The sequence below is a fragment of the Haliaeetus albicilla genome, chromosome 13 (genome assembly GCF_947461875.1).
Source record: "Haliaeetus albicilla chromosome 13, bHalAlb1.1, whole genome shotgun sequence".
Lineage (NCBI taxonomy): Eukaryota > Metazoa > Chordata > Aves > Accipitriformes > Accipitridae > Haliaeetus > Haliaeetus albicilla.
This window is the reverse complement of record NC_091495.1, coordinates 18,876,602-18,903,229: the sequence shown is the minus strand read 5'-3', so window position 1 is coordinate 18,903,229 and position 26,628 is coordinate 18,876,602. Positions and strand designations below refer to the sequence as shown.

Here is a 26,628-nt window from a genome sequence, read left to right as displayed (position 1 = left end):
TTTTCTCAAAACTTTGGTCATGTTTGATGGTCCAAAAACCTTTCCCGATCATAATGCTCATTTACTATGCAGCCAACTCCTGTCAGGAGATAGGATCAAGAGCCAGGGAATTCAAAGATTGACTTTGCACCCGACCAAAATCTGTGGGGTTATACTTCTTAGTGAAAGTTATGCTTTTCAGTGAGCTTGTTTAAATTAATCTCTGGCAGATCTTCAGAACAGATCTCCTGAATCACTTTGGATTTCTCCAACGTACGCATAGTTTAATGGATACCTGTGGTCTCCTAGTCTCTGTATAATAACTGAATATTATTTTTCTATTTATATTGCCACACAGCATAAGGTGGAGGGAAAAGTTAGTGGATGTTCATGCTATTGCTTAATTACTCTGTCTAGATAACCATTTTCTCAAAGACCTTTTCCTGAAACTTAGACCAATAATGAAAAAAGTTAGCAATTGCCAGGGAAGCTTCTGCCACAAAAGAATATTCAACTCCCTTACGTTGAATTGCTTACTTACTGATGGGTAGTTATTGGCCATCTTCTGTATGACAGTAGCTACAACTGTGTGGACAAGGATGCTTCTGGAGTCTGGTCTTTATTATACGGAAGTTCTCGTTCCATTACTTTTCCTGTAGACCGTTTTGAATTCTTTCCCTAATTGGAAAAATGGGGACTAGCCAGTCATCACAGATGACATTACCAGGCTTTTGTGTCCACAAGAAAACGTGTAGTCATCTTCTGATATTACTAAACCTGCTACTAAAATAAAATCCTTAAGATGAAGTAACAATTTACCTTTTTAGAAAATTAAAGTTACACAACTTGCGGTATGGCAAAGCCAATTAAAATGTTGAAAGTAAGATCTGAAGTGTGGAGTTACTCCTAATTTTAGTGGAGATTCTGGAGAGACATGTGAGCAGTGTCTAGACAGAAGAGAATTGTTTAATTGAGCCTCCATGTGCTCAGAAATGACAGGTAAGTTCTTCCATGATATGCTGAAAAAATGATAACATTAAAAATGGTTGTAACCACTCTGAGATGTGCATGTAAGCCTTCATACGAGATGAGCATGAATGCAGAACTAGTTGCAGATGTGCAGTTTGAGTTGATTTATACTTGTATATTGTACAGTGGGCCACTTTCAGTCTAGCTGGCTAACTTTTGAGTAATTTAGAGAGTTTGCACTGCAGAGTTCACTTAAAGATATCTATTGGCAAACAAGACAAGGAATTGGATCCAAGTCTGGATTTTTTTTTATTTTAAATGCATTAGTGATTCTTCTGTAAAATTTGGTTAACTCTCTGGAAAGTCTGCAGAAATCTCATTTCAAATTAGAAAACATTTATTGAGTGAAATATGTAACTTAGTCTGTCAGTACCCCATGAGTGTGCTCATTTTTTTTATATATATATAAAAAATTATTTTAAATTGCAATTTTATAGCAATTTCAGATAAAAACTCTTTTCAGCATACATGGTATTTTGGTAAAATTTTGTGAATGTATAAATTTTGTTGGGGCAAAATTGAAGGTTGTAGTGAACAGAGCGGAAGGAGATTTTGATAGAAGCCACAGAAAACTAAGTCTTTTGCTGTATACATATTTGCTGGTTATTTCTTTAATTGGGTTTTTCATACCTGCCAGGCTTCAACAGTCTGGCTGTAGAAAATGAGGTTATGTGTGTATTCATATTTCCAGTTTTTTTCTGAAGCAGTAACAACTAAAACTCAAAATTTTGAAGTTGCATTCAGAGCATAATTTTTATGCAAGATCCGAGATTTGTGGCAAGACTTGGAGCCATGGAATACAGAAACACTGGAAGCTCCCTCTGTTCTAATGTTTTAAATTTTTTAAAATACTCTTTCTTAAAAAGCCGTATTGGCTAGGGTTGGAATATAGCCTTCAGGCAAACAATCAGAAAATGAAGTGCACAGGCTACTACTCCTTCTTTTCACTCCAAAGCCTTTAGTTTAAGATTTTGTAATTAAGACAATTTCCAAAGTCTAATAGTGAATACAATACTGCATTGCTAAATAAAATTTTATTAGAAGATCCTTTATCTCTAAAGAAGAAAGTCAATTTACTGTTGCAGGGACACTACTCTCATTGACTAAAGTGACAAATCCTTCAGAAGAAAAATGTTCTCAGAAGAATCATTATAATGCTGAAATTGTAGCGATTAAGACATTCTACAAGGGATCAACTTGAGAAACATCAAATTCTGATTTAGTTAGGTTTCAATAATGTATGTCACAGGTAGTTGCTTACTTTGTCCTTGATTTCAAAAATAGAGGGAAGATAAAAGAAGGTACCGTTTGAAACTGGGGGAAGAATGTAGCATGTATTTTGACATACTGTTGAAATTGGATCGCAATAAAATGGTTTAAAAGTATTTTCAGATGAATGAATCTAGTGCTTAGGGCAAATAAGCAACACAAAGTTATGTAAAAAGAAATTTCGTACAGTAATATGTCATTGTATTCAGAAGTGTTTGTGTTAAAATTTATAAATTTAGATCTTCTGATAGGAACAGCACTTCTGCAAAGTTAACAAAATGACTAGAAATGTAATGGCCATTTGCCAAATAACAAGCACTACAATAATATAATGCTAAAGTTAAAAATCAATGTTTATTTAAATCAAGACTTGTGTTACAGAAAATTTGTGTAACCATTGTATGCTTACTCTTTCGTCAGTGAGAATCTGTTGTAATTGATATATGTACTGGGTGGGTAGTTGAATTTTTCTGCAGGTGATTTGTTTTAATAACCACTTCATACTTTGTTTGAATTTTTAGTTACTGCATGAAGGGTATTTAGTAAGGATACTACAATCAAATTGTTCATTTTAATTCCTGTAGCTTTAAGCCAATACAGCATAAACACTGTTTTGATACAGTGTTCTTGAATTCTTTGAAGAGAGCAATACTCTAGCTCCATGCTGGACAAATGACAATAGATTTCCTCTTGCTCTTTTTTTGTTCTGTAGTGTAATGTTATTTAAAAAACAAAAGGTTCGGTTGCATTTAGGTCAGTTGTTAAAATATTGTTGGTCATTTCCTTTGACAGAACATTTCTATTGTGTTATACCAATGTTATTAGGAAGAAATGTTATTCCCACTTGTCTGGCTGATATCAATACATACTGGCATATTACATCCTCTGGCTTTCTGGAAATACTTTATTTGAGCAGCAGCTTGGGAACAGGAAATTTTAGGTTATACGCAGTCTGTTTTCAGACTGCATGATACAAAATGTGTTTCCTAGACGATGCTGTCTACCTGACAAATTTTCTCTAATATTTTGTAGAATTGGATAAGCTTAAATGGGTTCAAGTGGGGAATAAATTTTTACCAGCTGTAGGTGGCAGACAAGGTAGAACAAGGCTTTCAGGCACTCTGTGGTATGTATTTGAGGAACTTATATGAACCACATTACTATCTCACCCATTCACCAATTACTCCGGAATGTAGTTTACCTTTTAAGATATGGCAATGATAATATTCGCATTTTATAGGTCTTCTTACTGTCATGGAGTAAAAAAAACCCAGAGCACTTTTACTTCAAGCCACAGTCAAATGTGAAGTCTCTGACACTGTGGTAGCTTCTAAAGGCAAAGGTTCAAGGATCTTAGCTGTGCTGAGCAGCCCTTTCTACCAGGATCATAGTGAGCAGGAGAATAGGAGGACAGTGTAATTGTGTAACTGTTCATTAAACCGTTCATTCATCCATGTAAGACAAAGCAAATTGTGATCAGCAGTTATGTCCTGTTGTGTTTCTTAAGCTGAGCCTGTCACTCTTGGGTCAATCTGTAAATTATGTAAACATAAGGTCTTTTTCAAATCTGTACGCTAGAGTCAAGTGTTCCCTTAAGTGCTCCATCCACACTCTAAGATTATAAGTTTTTCTTTTTTTATTAAAGCAAGAGCAACGTCTGTGTTTCTGAAGAATTAGCACCACCTTCCCAAACTGTTTCCCCCCAACCATTTTCGTGTGACAGGAGTGTATGGTTTTCATCCTGATCACAGGAATGAGTGATGCATAGAAAGTTAATGCAGGACTGCCAGCCATAGTCATTCAAAAATCATGAATCATGTTGCTGAAAGTCATTACAGTAGTCTATAAACCATGTTTATGAGATTAGGAAAAGGATTTTATTTCTAAATTATATTTCTTTTATTTTTGTCTCTTTTTTAATAGTATGTAGGCAGTGCATACACAGATTTCTTTGCCTCTCTGGTAGCTATTAACTTAAATGAGAAGGGGTGGAGGGGATGGGTAGAATGTAGCTGAGATTCTCTTAAAAATGATCCTCTCCAGGACTGGGGACTTCAGGAAAAACAACATGTGGTAAGATTTGAGATAAAATTGCCTTAGTAAACATTATTTTTTTTTTTTCCCCCTCCAAAAAAAGCTTTTCAAGGAAGCAATACATATTTCATGTTACTTTCACTGACAAATTAGACTTGTATGTTTTAAGTGATGATGCTGAAAATGAGAAATTAATTTTGATAGCATCTTAATATATATGGCTTCAGAGGGCAACAAATATAAAGTTGTGGAATGAGAAATGCTTGAAGTATTAAGGCATTATACACATATGCTGAAGTCTGTATAAAACCATTCCAAAGGGATATATCATGAACTGCAGTCATCAAGAAATAATAAAAATTATAAGCCTTTTTAATGGAAATAACCACATAGAGATTAGGCTACAAATAGATTTCATTGTAGAGCTGAAGGAATGGTGCCTGGTGAATAACTGATTAAGCTTTCTCTCTGCCTTTCCGGAGTATCACAAGATAAAATTTGTACACAACTCAATAATTTCTTTTCAGGTCAGAACTATGGAGTCTCACCTTGATAAGATCCTCTGTTTCAGTTTAAGTTTTTTGTAAACCTCTTAATAGAAACAAAAAATAGCTGAGGTTGGAAAGAGCCTTGAGAGATCATCTAGTCCAGCCCCCCTGCCTGGGCAGGGTCAGATAGAGCAGGCTGTCCAGGACCTTGTCCAGTCGGGTTTTGAGTATCTCCAAGGACAGAGACTTGACAACCTCTCTGTGCAACCTGTTCACTTGTATTTATTAGTTTTGGTGCTACACAAAATATGAATAGGTTGTATATTTTAGGGGACGTGGTTTTTTCAGTTTCATTCATTTATTTAACCTAGGTTAAGAAACATAATTTTTTATGTGTTTGAATGCAAGGCAGTCTTAACATAGTTACTTCAAAGTACAGAAATATTTTCTGTCCTTTCATTGTAGAAAATGTTGCATACCAAAGCAGTTTTTCCAAAGAAGAGGTAAAAAGGGCTAATGGGTTTTTTTGTCCTTGCTGAAGAATGGAAATTATGCATATAATTTGTTTATGAAATGTCTGCAACTTCCAGGACAAAAGTAGCCATGCCATCTGTAACTACTTCGAGTTCAGATACTGATACGTAATTTTATTTGAAGCTACTATATCTTATCTTCACTTAGTTGTAAAATGCAGACATCTTTGCCAGTTCTAAGGATCTTAACATTAACTGTACAATCCATGTAATTTAAAATCCTGCTGCAGCTAGTTTGTTGTCATATGTGTATGTGATATACATTTGCTTATACTCAAAGCTGACCAAAAGCCACATGACTATGTTAACATGCCCTGAACTTGTATCAAGAAGACCTGTTGAGGACCTAAGTAGTTTTGCATCAGAACTTCCTCATGTCCTATCAGCATGGAGTACAGGGGGAATCCTCATCTGCCCTTAACATAGATCCATTCTAGGTCAACCAGGCATGCAACATTGATAGAATACATTGGCTTGTAACACAGAAAACCTTCCTGAATAAAACTTACTGTGCATGGAAGACTGGTCTAAGCCAATGAGAGCAGTTAAACTGAGAGATAACATTGCTACTGTGCTACTGGCGCAGTTATCTTCAATGTATTAACATTTTAATTTGTTAACTGTTTCTTGGTATACAGCCAACTTTTAATAATAACTTCTGCCAGGCATGTTGAAGAGACTTGTGTATGGATGGCATTTTTGTTAAAGGGATAAGTCAAGGTAACTCTAGTGAAGAGACAGTCAAGGTGAAGTAAAGCACAAGGTTGAGGCAACAGAAGAGAACCTATTTTCTCTGTCACTGTCAATATTATATCCACTATTTGAAAAATGGAGCAGAGTAGTTAATTTGGCATATACACTTTGATGACTGCTTTTTGAGTCAGATAGTGTGCAGGGTTATACTTACCTGATCCCTGTATGTTTCATATTAGTTTTAATTTTTTGAATTAAAACTTTTCAAGTTCTCAAATGCAACAGTATAATTTTAAGGAAGAATAGAATGATAATTTGGGCCTATCTATGCCTGGTAGTAGCCCTGTTATCAGTTTTCTGGTAGGTCCATATATGGACTCTTATTTGACATTCAGGTTTGCTTTTGCTGTTTGAACTGGTTTTCTTCCAAAGTGTGATACAATCTTTGCATCACAAAGTTTCCACGTGCGTACGTCCTTCTGGTATTGGTATGGAAGGGGGAGTGCTTGTCTTTCTATTTCTGTAAACAATTTTGGTCTCCATTCTTTTCTAATTCAACAGAATTTAGCTTCTTGGAATCCTTCAAACCCTGAATGCCTCCTGCTTGTTGTGAAAGAGCTTGTGCAGCAGTATCACCAATTTCAGTGCAGCCGATTACGTGAGAGCTCTCGTCTCATGTTTGAATATCAGACTTTACTTGAAGAGCCCCAGTATGGAGAAAACATGGAAATCTATGCTGGCAGAAAAAACAACTGGGTAAGCTATTAAGAATGTTTCTGCTAAAATGCTTTTCATGATCCTTTCATTTTAATAAATACAGCTTTTGCCTTGGAAAATCTGGGTTGTTTCTGTGGATCTCTATGCTTTGTTTCCAATGGAGAAAGCTTCTATTTGACTCCAGCTCACTTTCTACACTCCCTGTTTTGTACATTGCTGTCATTTCACTACCTTAGTTGAACCAGATTTCCAGTTGAGTACCTGGTTTTCAACCTGATGTTAGTTCATCTGACACAGATGAAAACTTTGAAAACTGTTGAAAAGTCTGTGCAGTATTTACAGGGCGCATTAAAATGTTTTGTGGAAGTTTGAGTTAGCTGTGAAGATTTGAGAGGCAGAATAACAGTGTTGGCAAATCAGCCTGCTTAGGGATAGGATGTATTAGGGTGTGGTTCTACATTACAACTGAGTTGATTTAATTGGTAGCTGCAGCTGCCTGTATCTCTCTGGCACTTGTCTAAGCTGAGATGAGTTGTTTCAGGAACCTAAACTGGAGAGGGGGGAAAAAAAACCAACCCGACTAATTTGTTGCAGGAGGACGGGAGGAGGTGAGATGGGTTAGAGCAGTGATTTTGTAGGGCCATGTCTTCATATGACAATCAGAGATTAAACTGGCTTACCTGTTTCCTGAAGTTGTATTCTTTGCCTGGGAAATGTGCCATGCTGTGTAGAAACTCTCTATGTGTACAATCTCAGCCTTCTAAAATGAGGCTGTTGGCAATGTAGACATTTTGGTTAGTGTGTGATTTGATCTTTATTTTTTTTTTAACTGAACTCTGCCACAAAGTAAGCTTCGCAAAAATATTTTTTTTCCACTGGTAGTATATTTATCATGGGAAATTTGGAGTAAGATATATGAGGAATTATCTGATTGTGTTTATGCTGAAGCTGTCCCCCTCTTGCTTTCAGCAATAGCATCCTGGCCTTCAGAAGCAGTATCTTCTGAAATAGATGCAGTCTGAAAATCTATGAAGATTCAGGATTTTTGTTATCAGGGCCTAGAATTCAGCTTTATGTCACTTTAATCATCCTTAAGTTACAGGTGACACAAGAATGTTTACAACTCACAGTACTTAAATTCATCTGGTTTTCTTTTCTTAGAAAAGTCATCTAGGCTTTTTTATCTTAAGCTAAGTAAATTATTCTTTATCAGAGAATTTCAGATCTCTTTTTATGTTTATAGATTAGAATATTTCATTGAAATTAATTTGTTCTTAAATGTTATTATCAATAACTTGCCTCACAACTTGCCACATCTGTAAATATCATCAGACTGGTTTAGTGAAATGCAGAAGGCTTTCTGAACCGTACTGAGATTTTATCATAATTTTTGGCAGCTCCAAAAATTCTACTCAAGATTGTAGAAAACTAGGGTGGTTTTCCTTTTTTTTTTCTTTTTTTTTCACAGGAAAGCCATATCTACTCAAACCTTTTGAATTTTTTTGGTGACTAAATAAAGAACTTTTTTTTGCATTTGAAATGCTGTCTTAGTTAAAAATATTCCAATAAAATAAATCTTAAATACATTTTGAGGCAAATCCTTTTAATCATTGCAGAGCTATTTGAGGTTTCTGTAGCATGTGCTTTGTTATCAAAGTTTACATTCTCTTATCAAGAAGATGCTGAGAGTCTTGTTTGGAGATCCTGTGAACCTGGTATCTACATGACAAAGCTTGTTTGAGTGTCCTAAAACTCAAAACTATGAAATTAACTTGTGTAGTTCTCCTCCCTGTCCTTTACAACTGTTTTTTTTTTAGGCTTGGTGATCAGCACAATAGGAGTGTTTATCTGAAAAGCAAGAGGTAAAACCACGTTATGTCCTCTGCCTGGAAGTCATTGAAATTCATGTCGTTGCTGTCTCTCAGGAATTGATAGTAGCTCAGCAGACTTCTGAAATAATCATCTGTGAATGAACCTTGCACAGTGTTAAGAAAGCAATAATTTTAAGTGCATGAGTTAAAAAACTTTGAAGAGGAGGCCTAAATTCAGTGCTGTGTCCCAAAATGGAACAGAAATTTGCTTTTATACCTTTGTTCCAGTATCTCCTATTTCCTGAAGTGATCTCCAAGATCTATGACAAATAGACAAACTGTTATCTAGCTTAGTAGCTTCATGTTGGCAGAGTACCAGCAGACTACCGGCTGATACAGATGCCCATTAACTGTCTAATCTCTCAGTGCTGTGGCCAGAAACTCATCTGACTTGATCTGATGCTGTGACCAGCTGGTTGGGATTATGTAGGTGAGCACCATGGACAGGGACTGTTCCCTGCCTGTCCAGAACACTCTTGGAAGTAATACTTTTCAAAATAATCTTGATTGAATGACACAAAAGACCTAGATTGCAAGTCCTTATTTACTTCCACATCTTGGAGTAGTTGATGATTTGATCAGAGGCCATTCACCTGTTCAGTGGCTATCCCAGTTCATCAGACTTTGTGTTTTACCAGAAATAATTTTCTGGACTATATGGCAAATGTTGTATGGCATTTTTTGGAAGTTAAGTCCAGACAAGAAGCACTGTCTATAATATCCATTTCACTCTAAATAAAAAGCAAGTGCCTTGACTGTCATCAGAGTAGTCTTTGTGTTACACATGCACAAGAAGTCAGTGATTTTTCTGCATTCATAAGTAATACAGCATCAGAAAGTTGGCATCTATCCTCACAAGTAGTGTCATCATGTCATGGTTGAACCCCAGCCAGCAACTAAGCACCATGCAGCTGGTCACTCGCTCCCCCACCACTCAGTGGGATGGGGGAGAAAATGGGGAAAAGAAGTAAAACTTGTGGGTTGAGATAAGAAGGGTTTAATAGAACAGAAAAGAAGAAACTAATAATGATAATGATAACACTAATAAAATGACAACAGCAATAATAAAAGGATTGGAATGTACAAATGATGCGCAGTGCAATTGCCCACCACCCACTGATCGACACCCAGCTAGTCCCTGAGCGGTGATCCCCTGCCCCCACTCCCTCCAGTTGATATACTAGATGTGGCGTCACATGGTATGGAATACCCCGTTGGCCAGTTTGGGTCAGGTGCCCTGGCTATGTCCTGTGCCAACTTCTTGCGCCCTGGCTGGGCATGAGAAGCTGAAAAATCCTTGACTTTAGACTAAACACTACTTAGCAACAACTGAAAACATCAGTGTTATCAACATTCTTTGCATACTGAACTCAAAACATAGCACTGTACCAGCTGCTAGGAAGACAATTAACTCTATCCCAGCTGAAACCAGGACACATCAGGAAGGTTTCGGAGTCTGGCTTTAATATATGCTCAGTTTTTGTTGTGTAGTGTTTCTATGTGCCATTGCTTTGCCTCTATTTTGTGACTACCAGGGACAAATTTTAAGGGCAGTTTTGAGCTAGGTGACGGTAGGGTGGATTACAACCTAACATTGCTTAAACCCTTTTGACAAATTATATAAGTGGCAAGGTACCATTGGAAAGATTTTTTGTTGTTGTATTCAAGATGTTGTTTTTTCTTGTTTAGTGACTGGAAGGTAGAATGAGTTATCTCTAGTTCATGCCTAATACATAGACAAAGAAACAAATTGGCACTGATATTAGCATTGCCTATTGTACATCTGCCTAATACAGCATCTTTGTCTATATGTGCTTAGTTGCTTGGGGTGAAACCTTTGCTTAATTTAGGCATAAAATGATTGAAGGAATCCAATTCTGTAGAATTTTTTCCTTCTCAGTTTTATGTCATGTCAGTACCACTGAAAATAATGTGCTTAGCAAACAATCACTTATATTCCTCAGCTGCCCTGTTTAGCAGCTTAACATTCATTTTGGAAAGCCAATTTCCATTGGCTTTGACCTCCAGTTTCCTTCAGTATTTTATTCAGCCTGTTCCTTTCTGAATCCATATGCATAGCAATTAATGTGGTCCATTGTTACGGAGGCTTGTGGTCTGGTGGTATATGGCCAGTGACAACCTTCATGTTTTCTCTTATGCTGAGCTCAAAGCAATTCATGGATTAGCACAGCTAATCAAGAGGGGGGGCGAAGGTACTGACTATTTTGCAAAGGCATATGGCAAATTTTCAGTATCAGTACAGGTGACTTTGAATGCTTTCCTCTTGAAGAGCTGTATTGGCAAGCTGTCCTCATAGCTATGTGGAGTTCTTGTGATAACATCTACTACATGTAGTAAAGCAGTGGCTCAAAATGTATCCTGCTGACATCTGCATAGGTTATAAGCCCTTGAGTATTGAGGGGTCTGAACACTGGCACAGGTTGCCCAGAGATTGTGGGATCTTGATCCTTAGAGATACTCAGATGCCATCTGGACATGGTCCCAGGCAACCTTCATTGTCAATGATTCTCTGCATCTCTTCCATGGGTCACTGCTGCATTTCATAGAAAGGATGCTTCCATTATTTCAGATGCATTACAGACTTTTCCTTGCTACAAGGTATAGCTGTATACACAATAAAGATGATCTTGTTTAAATCTAGTATAGTATTTACATTCACCCTTTTATATGAGAATTGCAATATGCACATTCACCATAGATGCATATACATTTTGTTAAAATTTGTGTATTGTACACTTCTTGTTTAAAGTATTTTTCTTCTTGCTTTGTCTGGCTATGCAAAACATTTAAAAGGAAAATTAATTACAGATAATTATGTTCACGAAATAGTTAAGTAGTATGTGTGTGTTACTGTGGGAGGGCGAATACTGCATATTCATACAGCTTTGATTTGTCTCCTTGCTTGTTAAAATGAAGTACTGTTTTTTAAAAATTGTATGTCATCACATAACTAAATAGCGTATGTATGCAAAAACAGGGCAGTGTTAAAACTGAAGAAAGTTTTGCTACCTTGTCTTAAGATATCCTAGTTTTTTCTACCTAACTGCATAAAAATAATGTTTAATGCTTTTTGTACTGCTAATTCAACATGACAAATATAGCTGCTCTATGGCTACTTTATTGAATTAAAAAATAGAGATGACAAAATTAATATGGAGGAAATCAGGCAGGCATTTGTTTTTCAAAAAGAGCGAGCTTCATTGCTTCATAACCAGGTGGATAAAATCTGGTTTTAAGGAAGTGTACGAAACACAAAGGAAATCCTTTCCATTTCCTTTGCATACACTTTATGCATAAAAAAGAGCAACATGTAGGGGACGCTTGGCAAATTTTCAGTAAACGGTTGTCTAGGTGTTGAGTCACATAATTCTGAAAACAAATTATATAAAACCTTCTACTTCAGTTCCTTCCTCTGATTATTCAGAGGACACTTTAGATACATTCTCATGTTATTCAATGCAAATTCTTTTAGGTATACCTGCAAGATTTGTGAAGATGCCTCTATTTTATCTATACACTCTTAGAAATGTCAGGTTTTTAGCTTTGCTTTCAGACCATTTGCAGATCTTGCCAGACCTTTTTCCGGAAATGAGTACAGCCAAGATACATCTATATTTAGGGCCTAACAAAGTATAGTCTGATTTTTGTCATGCACATTGTTGTATTCTGACTACTTTTTTCTGTTGACTTACTGGCAATGATGTTTTATGGTTTTTAAGGTGTTTTCTCATATAACATCTGTGAAATCTGTAAATTATTTTTTTTCTCTTCAGTAATTCCATTGAGAAATGTTGGTTTAAATCTCAACCCTTCTGTTTGGTATGAGCTCTTACACATTTTTCTGGTTAATATTTCATCCTCAGAATGTTCAGTTTGTGGTTCTGGTTTAGACACCAGGTCTCATTAGTGTTACCTTTTTTCCACAGACAGGAGAATTCTCAGCTCGCTTCCTCTTGAAGTTGCCTGTAGATTTCAGCAATATTCCTACATACCTTCTCAAGGTAAAATGAATGTCTAAGTTGACAGTATTTGTGAGAGAGTATGAATTATTGAAACGTTCTTAGTAACTATTTTGACTTTCCTGCCCTGCTCTTCTCCAAGAGTTTGAAAGTCCACCATTTCTAAACCTGACTGGATTATGTTTTGGAAAGATGATGTTAGGCATACTGTTGTTTTGTGTGTTGTGTTACCAGGTAGTAGATATACACCTGTCTAAAGGACCTTGCAGGATTTGGGTTGTTGTGGAAGATGGCATGCAGTGCAGAAGTTCTGGTTTTTTAGACAATACAGTAAGTCACAAACTCTTGACCATAGCCAAGGTATTATCTTGGGGATAAATTTAAATATTTCCAGATAAACTCTTTTGTATGAGTCTATGGAATTTCATGCTATGTAAATGTTGGTTTTTTTAACGAACAGTCCAAATGTACTAGTAGTCTCGATCGTAGAACCAGAAAAGCAAACTAAATACACCATTTCTTAACAGGAAGTGAAAGCAAATACTAATGACGCAAACTGAAGTTTTTGATGATTACTTTGCTTCATTGTTTACAACAAACACTAATTTGACCAGATACTTTAGAAAGTAGGACTACAGAGTATTGGTGTGAGTTGCGAAAACGTATTTCTTTCTTTGCTACGAGGAAAAAAGAAAAAAAAGCAAAAAACAAAACTTGTGACAAACTACCAACATGGAATAATTTGAAATGAGTGGTTTTCACAGCAGGAGCAGAGTCACTCTTTCAAGCACTTACTGTGGAAGCCCATCGTAAGGTCAATGTTACTATATTCAGAGAATGCAGTGAGAGATCTGGATTCTCTCTGTGTATCATTACTGGCAGAATGAAGTGCCAGAATTTCTACTGCAGACAAGGTCTGAGTCAGCTGATGTTACCAGCACCCATCTTTCCTTTAAACTGCATGTCTGCCTCCTTACTCAGCTCTTTAAATATTTGGAAAGAACATCTACTTAATGTTTAGCAACTAATGTGTTGAGATGAAAATGTCAGTGTGGATCCCATTACCTCCTCTTTATCTTATTGTTAGAACTGTCTTCAACTATTGTTAGATCACAACTCCAAGTGTGAATCTTCAGTATTTCTCCAAATAAGATGTCTTGAGCAAAGAACCATGAAAATAAAGGCAGGCACGACTATAACCTTGCTGAAATTTTTGGTTGTAGTCTGAGATCAGGATCCTATGATCTCTTTACCTTTTGCAGACTGTTTGCTGTTTGAGAAGTGAGCTGCTCTTAACTTTCTCAAAAGCATCCAGATATTTTCAGTTTGTTCCCGTGTTCATGGTAGCAGCCCTTCTCCCAGCTGTTGTCTTTCATCAGGGCCTGCTCTTCTCACTTGATGGGAACGTTTCTAGTCAGATGGGAGAGGGTTGGCCAAGGCCTTTTCAGGAAGGATGGCGTTGAGAAGCAGGATGCAGCAACAGTACACCTGGACTGCAGAATAGCTGTGATTTTGCTTCTAAAAGACTCTGTGGAAAAAAGGAGACTGAGTATGTCTAACGTGAACTATGCTGCCTGCTCCTGCCAGAACTCCAAGTGCTGTATTTTCCAGGAAAAATTTTAAATTGGTCAAGAATTTTAGGACAAACGCATGCCAAGTAAGTTCAGTAACTTCAGTCACAGGGTTGTCTTAAACCTCTGTTCAGCATCTGAGGAAACTGCATGACTTGGAGGTTGGAAAGTGGTGTATGACTTATGTAAGTAGGAACCCTGTGATAGATTCTACTTTCTTTTCTAGAGAGTAACGTTTTGATGCATGACAGCATAGTCTTCCTTAATATAATTCCCTATCATGTTGACTAAACATCTGCTACCTTCTCTAAACGAGGTTGGTATACTGTGGATAAATCATCAGTGCTCCATAACTGCTTCTTGGAGCGTTGTTCACCCTGAGTACTGAATGGTTCATTAGTCTGAAGGAAAACATGTATTTACTTTTTATGCATATATAGACTGTGTGTTGTAAAGAGACACACACAGAAGGTAGCAGAATCAAAATTTCCCAGTCCACCTTTATTTTGACATTTCTAAAATCTTAATGTCTTAGCTTTGGGGTTTTAAAATTATTGTGGTTTTATATGTAATAGCCTGGATTTTTACAACAGCAGCCCTTCTAGATGGGCAATGTACTGATGAAATCCTTAGCTTTTTTATGCAGACTTCTGCTATGCAAGTTGACAGGTTAACTGTCTGTGGCAGGCAGGTGATACGTAGTCTGGATGAGTAGCCACAGGAGAAGAATACTGTTTTATTCCAGTAGTGTTTGTTGACGGCAGAACAATGGTTTGACTTAGGCTCCAGCATGGATTATGACAGAGTATGCTTTGCAGCAGGCATGGATCTTTTACCCCTGCTGCCTTAGCTCCTTGTATTCTGACATTGTCAGCTATATGAATGTCATCTCATATGACAACAAAATATAAAGGCAGGTAGAATTGGAACTACTGTGTTGTGGTTGAAATAATTATGATCTGACTACTCCAGATTGATAAAGCTATTTTAAAAAAAATCAGATTTTTTTAAGCTATGTCTTTCTTATTTTTTTTTTATGAGACTTTTGACATAAATAGATCTTTGATTTGTTGCAATAAAATAGTTTATTTTCCATCATGTCTGCCAGTTATGTTGGCTTCAATGCTACCTGCTGGATTATGGTACGTGATAGAGCATGTATTGATGCAGTGGAAATAATTGTTAATATATTACCCTGAAAGGTGGAAGAGCAATCAGTAATTGAAGGCTGTTAGTGTATTAACAGCTTAATGTTTAACTGCAGAATTTAATGTGTTTGAATTGTGTTCTAATCTGTAACCAGCCTTATAATGTGCAGTAGCTTCTCTGTAATGATTTGCAAGGTTCAAACCTGTGTGTTATACTTTCTCTGCCATCTTCTTTTTTGATGTTTAATTAATACTGCTTGTATTAAATATTTCATCAGATTTTAAAGACCATTATTTTTGTCTCATCAATCACTCCTAGTACCCCAATGGCTTGTAATGCTCTTCTGAAATTCTTATTGATGCCAGTAGGTAATCACACTAGAAGTGTGACTGTAAGGCTTTATGTAGTAAGCCAATGTTCAGGTTTGAGGATGTAAGCTGTGAGAACAGTCTGTAGTGCTACAAAATCTTCATAGTTGTTGAGAATATACTCCAGAATCATAAGAACTTACTCTGTCAACTTTGTACTGATGATGGTGAGAATATTCTCCCTTAGCTATAAAGAATGAAAATTTGAAGGTGTAGCGTAGGTTGGGTTGTTATGGACTGGAGAGGCAGATTTACCAGGTTATTTTAAAGGTATTCACTACACTAAATTTAAAACTCAGTTCAACTGTGTGTGTGTTTTAAGGAAAATAGCTGAGTATATGAAGAAGAGCAAGAATGATTAAAAGAGCAATGCAGAGTACACTATCTTTTCCTTTGAATTCTAAAATTCTAGTAAGAGTTCCTCAGTTATTATCTAGTTGGAAACATAATACCCCTTGTATTGGCTGCAGCAGGTAAATCTTTTTTCGTAAGTTTTCTTGGCATATTCCTTCACATTTGAAAGAAAAAGTATCATTCTTTATTTTCCAAGCTAAAGAACTGTTCAAAAAGAAATGTTGGCTGACACTGAAAAAGCACATGTAGGAAAAGATACGCTTTCATTATTTTTTTCCTTTACAAAGTTATACTTTAATACAAAGGTTTTGAATTGAACGTGGACCTTTGTATCCATTTTTATATTGTTTTCTTATGTAAATCCATTTGACATAAAGGAGTATTTTAAGTGTTGAAACAACTGCAGAATCAAGCTGGTGGCTCAAACTACTACAAGGTTCATTACTGGTAAGTCTTTCATTAAGGTTCTCTTATTTGACAAGAATGTGGCTTTGGCTCAGGAAAATACATCTGTATCTGTTTACTATTATACTTTCCCTTTTTCACAGTTGGATTTTTAATCAGCACATTCATTTTGGCTTAAATTCTTTTCTGTTGGTTGCAACATTTTTAATTTTCACCACAGTATTTTATAAATGGAAGTATTTACTGTACATACTGGTTCTAAGAGTCAGTCTCTAGTTCACATTTGTGCCTCTTTACAGATACCATGTATGCCACTAATAACAAAGGTAATAGACTTAGCATCTCAAATACCTCATCCAAATTTTGCTTCATTCTTTGTAGTTTTGGTCAGCTATGGGTACATGTGTTATAATAATTCATTAAATGTCTCCATCTCAGTAATTTACAAACTGTGCTGGATTATGTGACTGTAGTCACAGTATGAGTGAACTCTAGAGTATGTTGCAGGTGATGCTGTTGAAAACAAGACATTTAGGTATTTTTCTTTTATTTCAATTTTTTTTTTTTGAGGTTTTGGCTAAGTAAAAATGTACTCTGATTACCACCACCTTCTTGTGTGTAATTTTTAAAGTATTCATTTCTATTCATATGTACCTGCTTGTTGTGACCTAGTGAATAACTAGTGTCTGGACCAGTTTAGCTATGATGCTGTGACCAGCAGCCTTCCAATAATTTCTTACTATTAAAGTGTAAAGAAAATATGCAAAGCAGACCTAACTTCTTTTTGTAGAAGATTAAAAATTTTTTTAAATCTTTACACCTGTTTTTTCTGAAGAACTTTTTTTTTGATGACCATTGTACTTAGTGCATATCTTTCAGAACTTAAACAAGCAACAGACATTGTCTAGACACATTGCCAGGGGCCAAACAGTTGTGTGTAAGACTGTCAATGGACAAGGTTTATCCTCAAGTTCAAACTGAAAGATAACAACATATTTGTGTTTTTCTTTACTGTGATTTCATCATTTGGATGTCTGTTAAAAGACGTCAGTGCAACTTTTGTTTATGACATAGACCGAATTCCAAGTACTGTGAAAAGACTGCAATACTTGTGTATGTTTGAGTAATCAACTATAGTAGAGAACAAACAAAAGTTAAGTATAATATGCAGGGTCAAATGAGATTTTTTTACCAGGCCAGTTTCTTTATTATTGTGATTTAGCAGTTTGATTTATTTTACAGCATTTAAGGTTTGTATTAAATAGCTGCAAATACCAGAACGCAAATACCAGAACACAAATACACTTATATAAAAAGTAGTGCTTCTGCTGTTTAACTAAAAAATTTGAGCTAAATATTCTGAAAAAGTATAATATTTTCTTTTGCTTTTAAACTTCATTTGATTTTGTTGGTAGCTCACTAACTAAAATCTGATGTGTAGTGTCTTAAGGTCACAAAGTCAATGGCAAGAAGAAATTAGAGTCCAGATCTGACTTGATCTTTTTGCACTAGACTGTTTTACACTGTTGGGCAGCTACCTCTCAAAAAAGCATAGAGCATTATGCAGTATATACTATTTGACTATTTTCCCCATAATGTATGTGTCTCCTGTGTTGGGTAGAGTGATGGACCTGTGCATCATATGAAGCTTATCATGTCTATGGTGGCAGCTGTCATTTTACCTCTTACAAAAAGGAAAATTGGTGGTAATCCTGAAATAATATGTAGTTCTCATAATTCACAATATTTTGACCATGCTTTCCATAGAGATCTTTTAAGCTAATACATGGATTGCTTTTAACCTTATACTACTTAAGACTTTGTGACAGAGGCATAAACTTAACTTCCTGAATTGTATTCCATAAAGTATTCCTTATCTTGAGATGTATATAAGCATTTGGAGCAAACAGTTTAAATATTAGAAGTAGATGGCAGTATGATATCCATTAGACTGCTTATTGTACCAGCATTCAATTAGTTAAACAGAATATCGAATCGTCAAAGATTGTCTAGGTTTCTTCTGTTAATAGTTTAAAGGCAAACTTTATAACGTGCAATTATAATGAGGCATTGAGATTTTAGATTAGAAGTGGGTCTGTGCAAGTTAGTACTGGCAACGTTTGAAACGGAATAGTTTGTAGTAGCTGAAGCCAGTAAATTGTACAATCTAGAGGCCATGAAAATAAATGTAACCTGTGTATGTGAAAGAGATGTCATTGATACTTGTCTCTAAGAATCTTTCATTTAGCCTGTGCCCAGAAATGTGCAGTTTACTTTTGCTGTCTACTTTTTTCATCAGAAAGTACTAAATGAAGTACCACTGAGGAGGTGTTCCTTTTCTTCAGTATGCTGGCCGGAGCAGCAGCCTGTTGCCAGAAGCATGCAAACTCCAAGCAGGGGAGCTTGCATAATGAGTGATGCCAAAAATGAAAAAATAAGGTGTTCATGTGGTGAAATGTTTCTGGCAGTTCAGGAAGTTGTGGAGTCAGAAAAATAGTGACTCTTTTTATGATAAAATATTTTTAAGTGTCTGTTTTTTCATAAGAGCTTAAAAACTGTGAGATCAGTCAGCTGTAAAGGTTTGGGAGTTTTGTTTTGGCTTTTTATTTAGCAGGATGTTTCAGTTGTCACTGTAGGTAAAATTGTAAGATCTTACTTATTCCACTGAATAGAAGCATTGTGCTTCTTAGCTAGTCTTACTGCTGCAGTCTAATTATTAATCTTACAGAGTTTTGCAGAATAGGTTACCCCTTTACTGATTGGAGAGTTAAGAGTAAATTGTTACTGTTCTAATTCAGGTAGGCTCCAGAAATACTTATAGAAACTATGATTTAATTAGTCATTCTTTCATGATTTTATTTTAATATCTTCTGTCCACAAACCAAGGGAAGCAAAGCCCTATAAAAGTAGACTTTATAATGAGAATGTTATATTTGAATTTTTTAAACTGATCAGTTCCCTTCATTCTCACTAAATTTTATTAACTTTTCCACAACAACATGATTTGTTTGTTGTAACTAGTCACTAAAACCACATAGTGTCAGGAGCATGTTAAGCTCCATATGCTGAAAGCTAAAAGTAATTTTTTTTTTAAATCAGCTTTTTTTGTAATTTATTGGAAGATTTTGTTAATAAGATCTGTCAACTGGAACAGCTCATTCTGCACAGCTGATGATTTTTATAGGTTGTGATCTTAATATGAATCATAATCTCCAATCAACTATATTTCTCATGACAGTTATCTTATATTTAAACACTTTATTTTTATAATACATTAGTAAAGGAAAGGACTGCCATATCTACTGATAAATTAAATCTTACGATAATCGTCTTAATTTTTGTGAATTTTTCTCTAATTTGATAGAACTACTAATTTGCTATTCTGAGATGAATGGAAATAGGGTTTTTTTTCATTAATTTTCTAAAAAAAATTTAAGAAAACAAGTTAAAAGTAACAGCTTCTGAAATTTAAAAGCCTTTTTTGCATGTGGTGGGAAAGTTCATAGACACGTTATGTTGCGTGACTTGGTTCAGATTTACTGCCTTGTTAGGGCTTGTAATTTGTACTATTGCTTTACATTTGCATTCTATGTATTGCATAGGAAGAATGGAATTCAATAGCCATAAAAATAATTGCAGATTATTACATAATGATGGTGCTTGTTTTATCTGTTATGGTCCACCCATAGTATGTATAACAAGCAATGTACAGAGGTCTTAAACTGTGAAGAGGATATTGGATATTTTTTTAAACCTTTTTTAGTTCCCTATTGCTGTTTCTTCTTGAAAAGAATAATATTCGAAGTTGTTGAGCATAGAATATAAGCATAGCAATAATCTGTAAAATTCATTAACCAGCAAATCTGTATTTGCAAATATAGAAGTACATAAAGCATGATGGTAGAATGTTAAGAAGGGTATTTCAGTGCGGAGCTGACAGCTTCTTTCTACTGTTAGGTTTCTTCCTTAGGCTTCAGGTCAGGGCTTAAGTCCTACAGGAGCTCATATTTTGAGGTTTTAAAGTCAATTTTTTATACAAAAGTGCCAGTTACAGTGATTGGGTTGGTTTAGTGTTTGGGGGTTTTTTGTTCTGGCTTTCAGGTTACTAGATTATGTCTTATCTTCTTGAGAAAGAATAGTACTAACATGAATGTATGTCTGTATGATGATTTCATATGATTCTTAGTCTTTCATGTTTCAGATTCTGTGATTTGCAGTGGTAGCTTTTTTCTGTTACAGAAAATCTTTTGATGGCTGTCAGTCTAAAACATGGGGGGGGTTGTTTTTTTTAACACGTATCTGAAAAATAACCGTGTAGCAGAGTATATTACACTGCTCACTTTTATTTGGTTTCATAGGTTTAAAGGTTTAAGCCAAAAAATTTTTAAAAAGGAAAAAAATTTAAAGCTTTACTGTTTGAATCAGCTACTCTCAGCACTAAACATTCTGAGGTTGAATGATCCATCACATAAATTTTTTGTCTAATTGATACTGACAATGTCATTGATCATAATATCATGAAACAAACAAACAAACTAGGATGTTCTGCTGGGTTTTTTCCCATGTTACCAAACAAATGCACAGCTTTTTCTCCAGTAATTGCTAATGAATAACGTGTCATGTTTCTATCAAGCTTTGCATTTCTATAGTAACTTATATTTAGGAAAGTAGTTGCTTGTTTACATAAGGTACATTTTGGTATTTTCTGTTTTAGAAAGAGACTTTAGTTGGAGAAGGCTAAAGGAAAGACTGCCTTGTCCAACAGCATCTCAGTGAGACAGTGAAAGAAAGATAAATAAAACTTAGACCTGTTGACTCTCTATTTCTGTTTTAATGATTGCAGTGTTCGTGCTAGAACTTGTATGTCTTTTATGTGCTGGGACCTGTAATCATTGCAAACAGCATGTCCATGGAAGAGATGGGGCAGTGGGGAGGAGCATTAATTTGGCTTCATTGGAAGCAATTAGGTGCACTCCTTAGGTCTTAACAGGTTACCAGTAATTTAGGCAAAAAGATGTCCGTGAGTTAAATGTTGGTTTTCAGTTACATGATGAACTGTCTGGAGTGCATGTACAATATTTAAGTATACCCAGATAATATAGATAGGAAGTTCTGCTGCTGAAGGAAAATAGTGAAATAGAGTTAAACTAATAATGCTGCTCCAACTCTTGCCACTCTGTCATTTTAATGATTTGCTTAGTGGAGTTAGCTTTAGTAATAAACTAATGAAATATGTCCTTTTTTTACTATATCTAAACATGGTTATATATTTGGAGATAGCAGATATTCTGTGTTTTACTGTAACATCTTTTCTGGTCTAGAAAAATGTTAGACAAATGTGACTGACGTCTTGACTAAAACTGATGACTGACTGATGGTATGTAAATAATCAGCTACTCATTTGCAAGAACCCTGAGGACAATGTGTTGGTTAACAAAGAATAATCATGGTCATTCTAAATTATTATTTTCATTGTTTAGCATTTATAGTGTGTGTCCTAGATAAAATCATTAATTCTATCTCATTTCACCTAGACTCATGACTTTTTGTAAGTAATAAATCTTATTTAATTTTCATCGTACTATTGTTAAGTGATTAGCTCTTGAAACATAGGTCAAATTACACACAGGTTACCATTTTGACATACATATAGGTATTCTCTCTTTTTGTCTACATAGTCTAAATGAAAATAGTAACTGAGCATCTCATGCTCTTTTTATTATATTGTTCACAGTAGTTGTGACATATGGAAAAAAAACTCTATTTTTTAGACAGGACTTGAAGCATGGAGGAATTAGGTATATACAAATTTGCAGTGGAATCCTGAGCTGTGAGTAGACAGCTTGTCCAAGGCTTTAATCAGTATGGTGTTCTTCCTCTCCCCATCTCGTTCTATAACCTTCACAGTTCATCACAATTACAATGAGCAGTCATTCAGGTCCAGTGCATTTTGGCATTTTCTTGAAGGAAAGACAAGCTACTTCTGTCAGCAGGGAGAGCTGTATGTCAGAGTTGTTGGAGATTTTTCTCATAGGCCATTTTTCCACTGATACAAATTTTGATGTTGTCCCTTGTTAAAATTCTTTACTGTTCTTGAGTGTCTTAAATACTTGTTGATTTTAGTTATCATGGATACCTCTTAACATTTGGGCAATAACTACAAGATGGTATATTGACTCATATAAGTCACCTTTTCCATTGGAAAATTGTAAGCTGCTTTTTTTGCCCTCCACCAAACTATAAACAACAACAATAAAACTCTTCCTAGCATATTGGTCCAAGCAATAAAAAACATTTGGTTTCTATTTCTGACAGGAATGAGATGCTCCCTGCATGCCCCTGACTTCAATGGCAATAAACTTATTACAAGTACATAATATTTCTCAGGATCAGGCTTTTGTTAATATGTTTTAGAGCTCAGTGAAATGAAGTATACCTCTGATGATGCTTAGAACTTCTATGATACCTTCCTTCCCAAAGTTCACAGACCCCAGCTGTGTTCTGTGTGAAAGAAAATCACTGCAACTGTTTCACTGATTTAAAAAAAAAAATATTGAAAAGCAAATGACAGAGCAAGGAATAGAGTACATGAAATCTAGCTTGCTGACTATCTGATAGTCCTCTCTGGGTGAGAAATATCTAAACTAAGATACAGTTTTAATTTTATATTCTTTATACTGTGTTCCATCTTTGTTTACAAATGGAACACTTAAATTTGTAGGTAGAATGTAGTTCTTTGTATCCATTTTGTTTTATGCATATAATGTATTTTGACAGTGTATGTAAAATGCCATTAAAATGGCAGCAATTTCTAGGCTTTGTTTTGTCTAATTAACCTTGACTGCACAAGAACTACTGAACAGAAGAGCCGTTTATCTTACATTAAATATTCATTTTAACATGGCAACTCAGGCTGGTTTTGCAAGTTTTAATTTTATTTTTTTTTAATTTAAAATCAGAAACCGTTGTTGAGACTTTATTTCAAGACATGGAAATTAATAGATGGATACTGGATAATAAAAAAGACTTATTTAGAGCAAGCAGTGTATTTGGAATAAAGGCTAGTGATCGGGATTTATGCAACTTGTTTAGTAGAAATAAAGGACTGTGTTGCTAATAATATGACACTTTAGAACTGCATGCTTTATGAGCTCTCCTAAAACAAAAGAAATGTTGGAACGAAATTACTAGAGGGATTCCTCTGGTTGCAATAGCAAATGTTTCATGAGAAGCTGTGCAACTGTAATAGAGAAGACGGGTATTCTACAATTGTGTTCTTGCAGCACAGGTTTTATTGTATGGCAGTAACTTAATAACTAAAATATTCTCTCTTTTTTTTTTTTTTTTTTTGTTATGTTTTGTTTACCACGTTGCCAGTTCCTTCTTGAAAAGATGTGTGACCAAACTGCAGCCCAGTTTACAGGCCTTCCAGCAATGATAGTATCAGATTTAGGAGACTATACCTGTTAAAGCAACTTGGAGGCATATATTATCTCTCTGACTCATGTGAGGCAGCATTGCAGTATGCAAAATTATTTTTCCTTGGCTTCTTTATTTATAAATTTTGGGAATATAACTGGATAAATTTATCCCTCCTAAAAAAATTATGTAGAAAGCTTTATGCCAGTGATACCAAAATGTTATCACTGTTATCAAAAATTAAGTAACTCTGTATGAATAAACAATATATTAATATAATGCTTCAATGCTAAATAATAAAGAAGGAATAGCACTAAAAAGGTAATTTAATAGAAAAGAACTGAGAATCATTAGAAGCCTAATAAGAACAGAAGATCCATATAAGATTGAAAAAATTGCAGTCTATTAGGTTTGGAGGGATGCATTCCCTGGAAACTTGGAAAATTGTAATAGTGATATGTATAAATAGGATGTAAAAAAAAATATTTTTTTTTAACTTTGCCATGCAGTTCAGAAAGACAAAAGGTGAGTGTGTGCTTAGTAGGACAACTCTTACGGAGCAAGGTGATACATGTGCAGTTTTGTGGCACACAGAGATGTAGGTTTTAAGATTTTAAGTAAAACAACCAGATTTGTGAGCAGTAGAAATAGTGAAGCTTCATTTTGTACATGTTTTAATCTCTTGCCTCCTTGAATCTCTACGCTGTGCCATTATGGTTCTCCTATGTGTCCAATGTAGCAATTTAGCAAGTGAGAAGACAGGGAAGTGTTTTCACTGGTTGGCCCCCCAGTTGCTACCATTCACCGGCAAGCTGAATTTATCTGTCGCAATACGTGCTGGGGTAATCGTTTGTCTGTCTCTTCTACCTGACTGCTGATCTTCATATAGTTTCTATGAACATAATTATCTTTGAGACTAAAAACTGGTCGGGGAAAGGAGGGAAGAGGGTGGGGAGGCAACTGAAAGTGTGCTCTCATATGCACTGAATCTGAAACCAAATTAAAAGGGGGAAAAATCATTACAATGTATGTACATAGAATGAAAAACTTGCTGACATTGAAAAGTTTTTCATCATCCAAAAGGTTTTAGAACAATTTTGCTTGAGTGGGATGAACGCCCAAGTAGAATATTTACACTTGGTTAGACTGAGACATTTGGTTGAAGTTGTTTGTAAACTCCTTCCTGCAACCTACCCCTCTATCAGTGTTGTTTAAATCAGTTTGGGAATGCCCATCTAAGGGATTATACAGTTTAAAAATAAATCTTTAGTCAAGTGATCAATGCAAGAACATTTGTGGTAGGTCAAGGTGCAGCTGGTTTTCTCTGTTCTCCACTGACTTATTCATCACTCTTACTGTGAAGGAAATATCTCCCTTCACATGAGCTAAGAGAATCAATAGTAACTTTTCAATGTGAAGACAGCGTAACAGCTCATTTAATATGCAAAAGCTATTTGGGGATTAGACAGAAAAAGCAAGAGTCTGAGTTTGTAGAGAAAGATGAATAATCTCTGGATTACCATATTAAGGCAGTTTTGGAAGCTACTATCAATTAAGATATTTACAGCTATACAAAACATGTTAGAGTGTGCTTTTTGAATTGCAGAGAAAAAGTGGAAACAAGTCTTATCTGTTCATCTTTGTGTTCTAATTTTGGATTCTTTGAAAAATACAATGAAAAAGATTCTTATTGAGATTAATATTTTGGAAGCTTATTGTGTGTAAACTTTCAAAAACACTAGCTTGGAACTTTCACAGCATTGTCTCCAGATACTTACTAGTTTCTTCTGTGCATGAGTGCATTCAGATCCTTGCAAAACTATTACATGGAGAACAAAGTATTTGAAAATGCTTGTTTAATTATTTCTAAGTAAACAATTAGTTTGGGACTATTTAATTTTTTATGCGGACATTAATTGCAAACCAGCTTCTAACATGCTGAAAGCTAGACAAATATACTGCAAAGCATTTATCAATGCTGATTGAGAAAGGAGTACTCCAATATTGACAAAAATACCTTGACAGTGTCCTGTTTAGTAACCATCTGCAAATATATTAATTCCATTGTTTTAATGGACTCCTTTCTTGATTAATCAATGACCTTATTTGCTCAAGCATATCTGTCAGGACATGTCTTCCTAAAAAATCTATTCAGCCTAGAGCATGTAAGGCATCATCCTCATCTTCAAACTGTGTTAAGTCAAGAAAATGTTGTGGTAATGTGGGCATCGCTTGGGCAAGAACATTAAGAACCTTGGTCAGGATCTTTCTAACCATAAAAGGATGTGTGTTAAGCTTTCTTATTTGGTGTAAGTTGGAAGGGAGTGGAAAAAAAAAAAAAAAACCCAAAGGAATTTTTATTACAGAGAAGCATTTCCCTCCAAATAGTACATGAAGGAATACCGTGTCTGAAAAAAGATTTTGTTGGCAGGGGAAGAAGTAGTCTGAACTACATATTGTTACTGATAAATGTTTTAGCTGTAGGTGAATAATGTATTACAATTCAAACTTGTCTAACAGCAGAAAAATAAAAAGTTAATTTTTAGACACCTATTTATTTTTTATCTGTTTGTGTAAATCTTTCTCTGGGTACTAGGCCTGACTATTTTTTTTTTCCCCGCCGTACCTAGAGACTGTTGCTAATTGCAGGCATTTAGAAGCTTACCTCTAAAATGAAGAAAAAGTAAATGAACTTGGCATTGTGTGTTCCCAGGAATTTGCATACGAAGAGAAGGGGTTTTCAGAGCAGTTCCATCCTGGTGGTGTACA

General features: G+C 35.4%; 1 protein-coding gene across 2 annotated transcripts in view; it reads left to right on the top strand.

Annotated features, from left to right (window-relative positions):
- BABAM2 (BRISC and BRCA1 A complex member 2) overlaps positions 1–26,628 on the top strand; it is a 179,944-nt gene that overhangs the window by 49,393 nt on the left and 103,923 nt on the right. For both annotated transcript variants that reach the window (XM_069800335.1, XM_069800336.1), the window contains exons 5-6: positions 6,587–6,781; positions 12,561–12,635. In XM_069800335.1, coding sequence (XP_069656436.1) covers positions 6,587–6,781; positions 12,561–12,635 — 270 coding nt within the window. The remainder of the gene's footprint in view (positions 1–6,586; positions 6,782–12,560; positions 12,636–26,628) is intronic.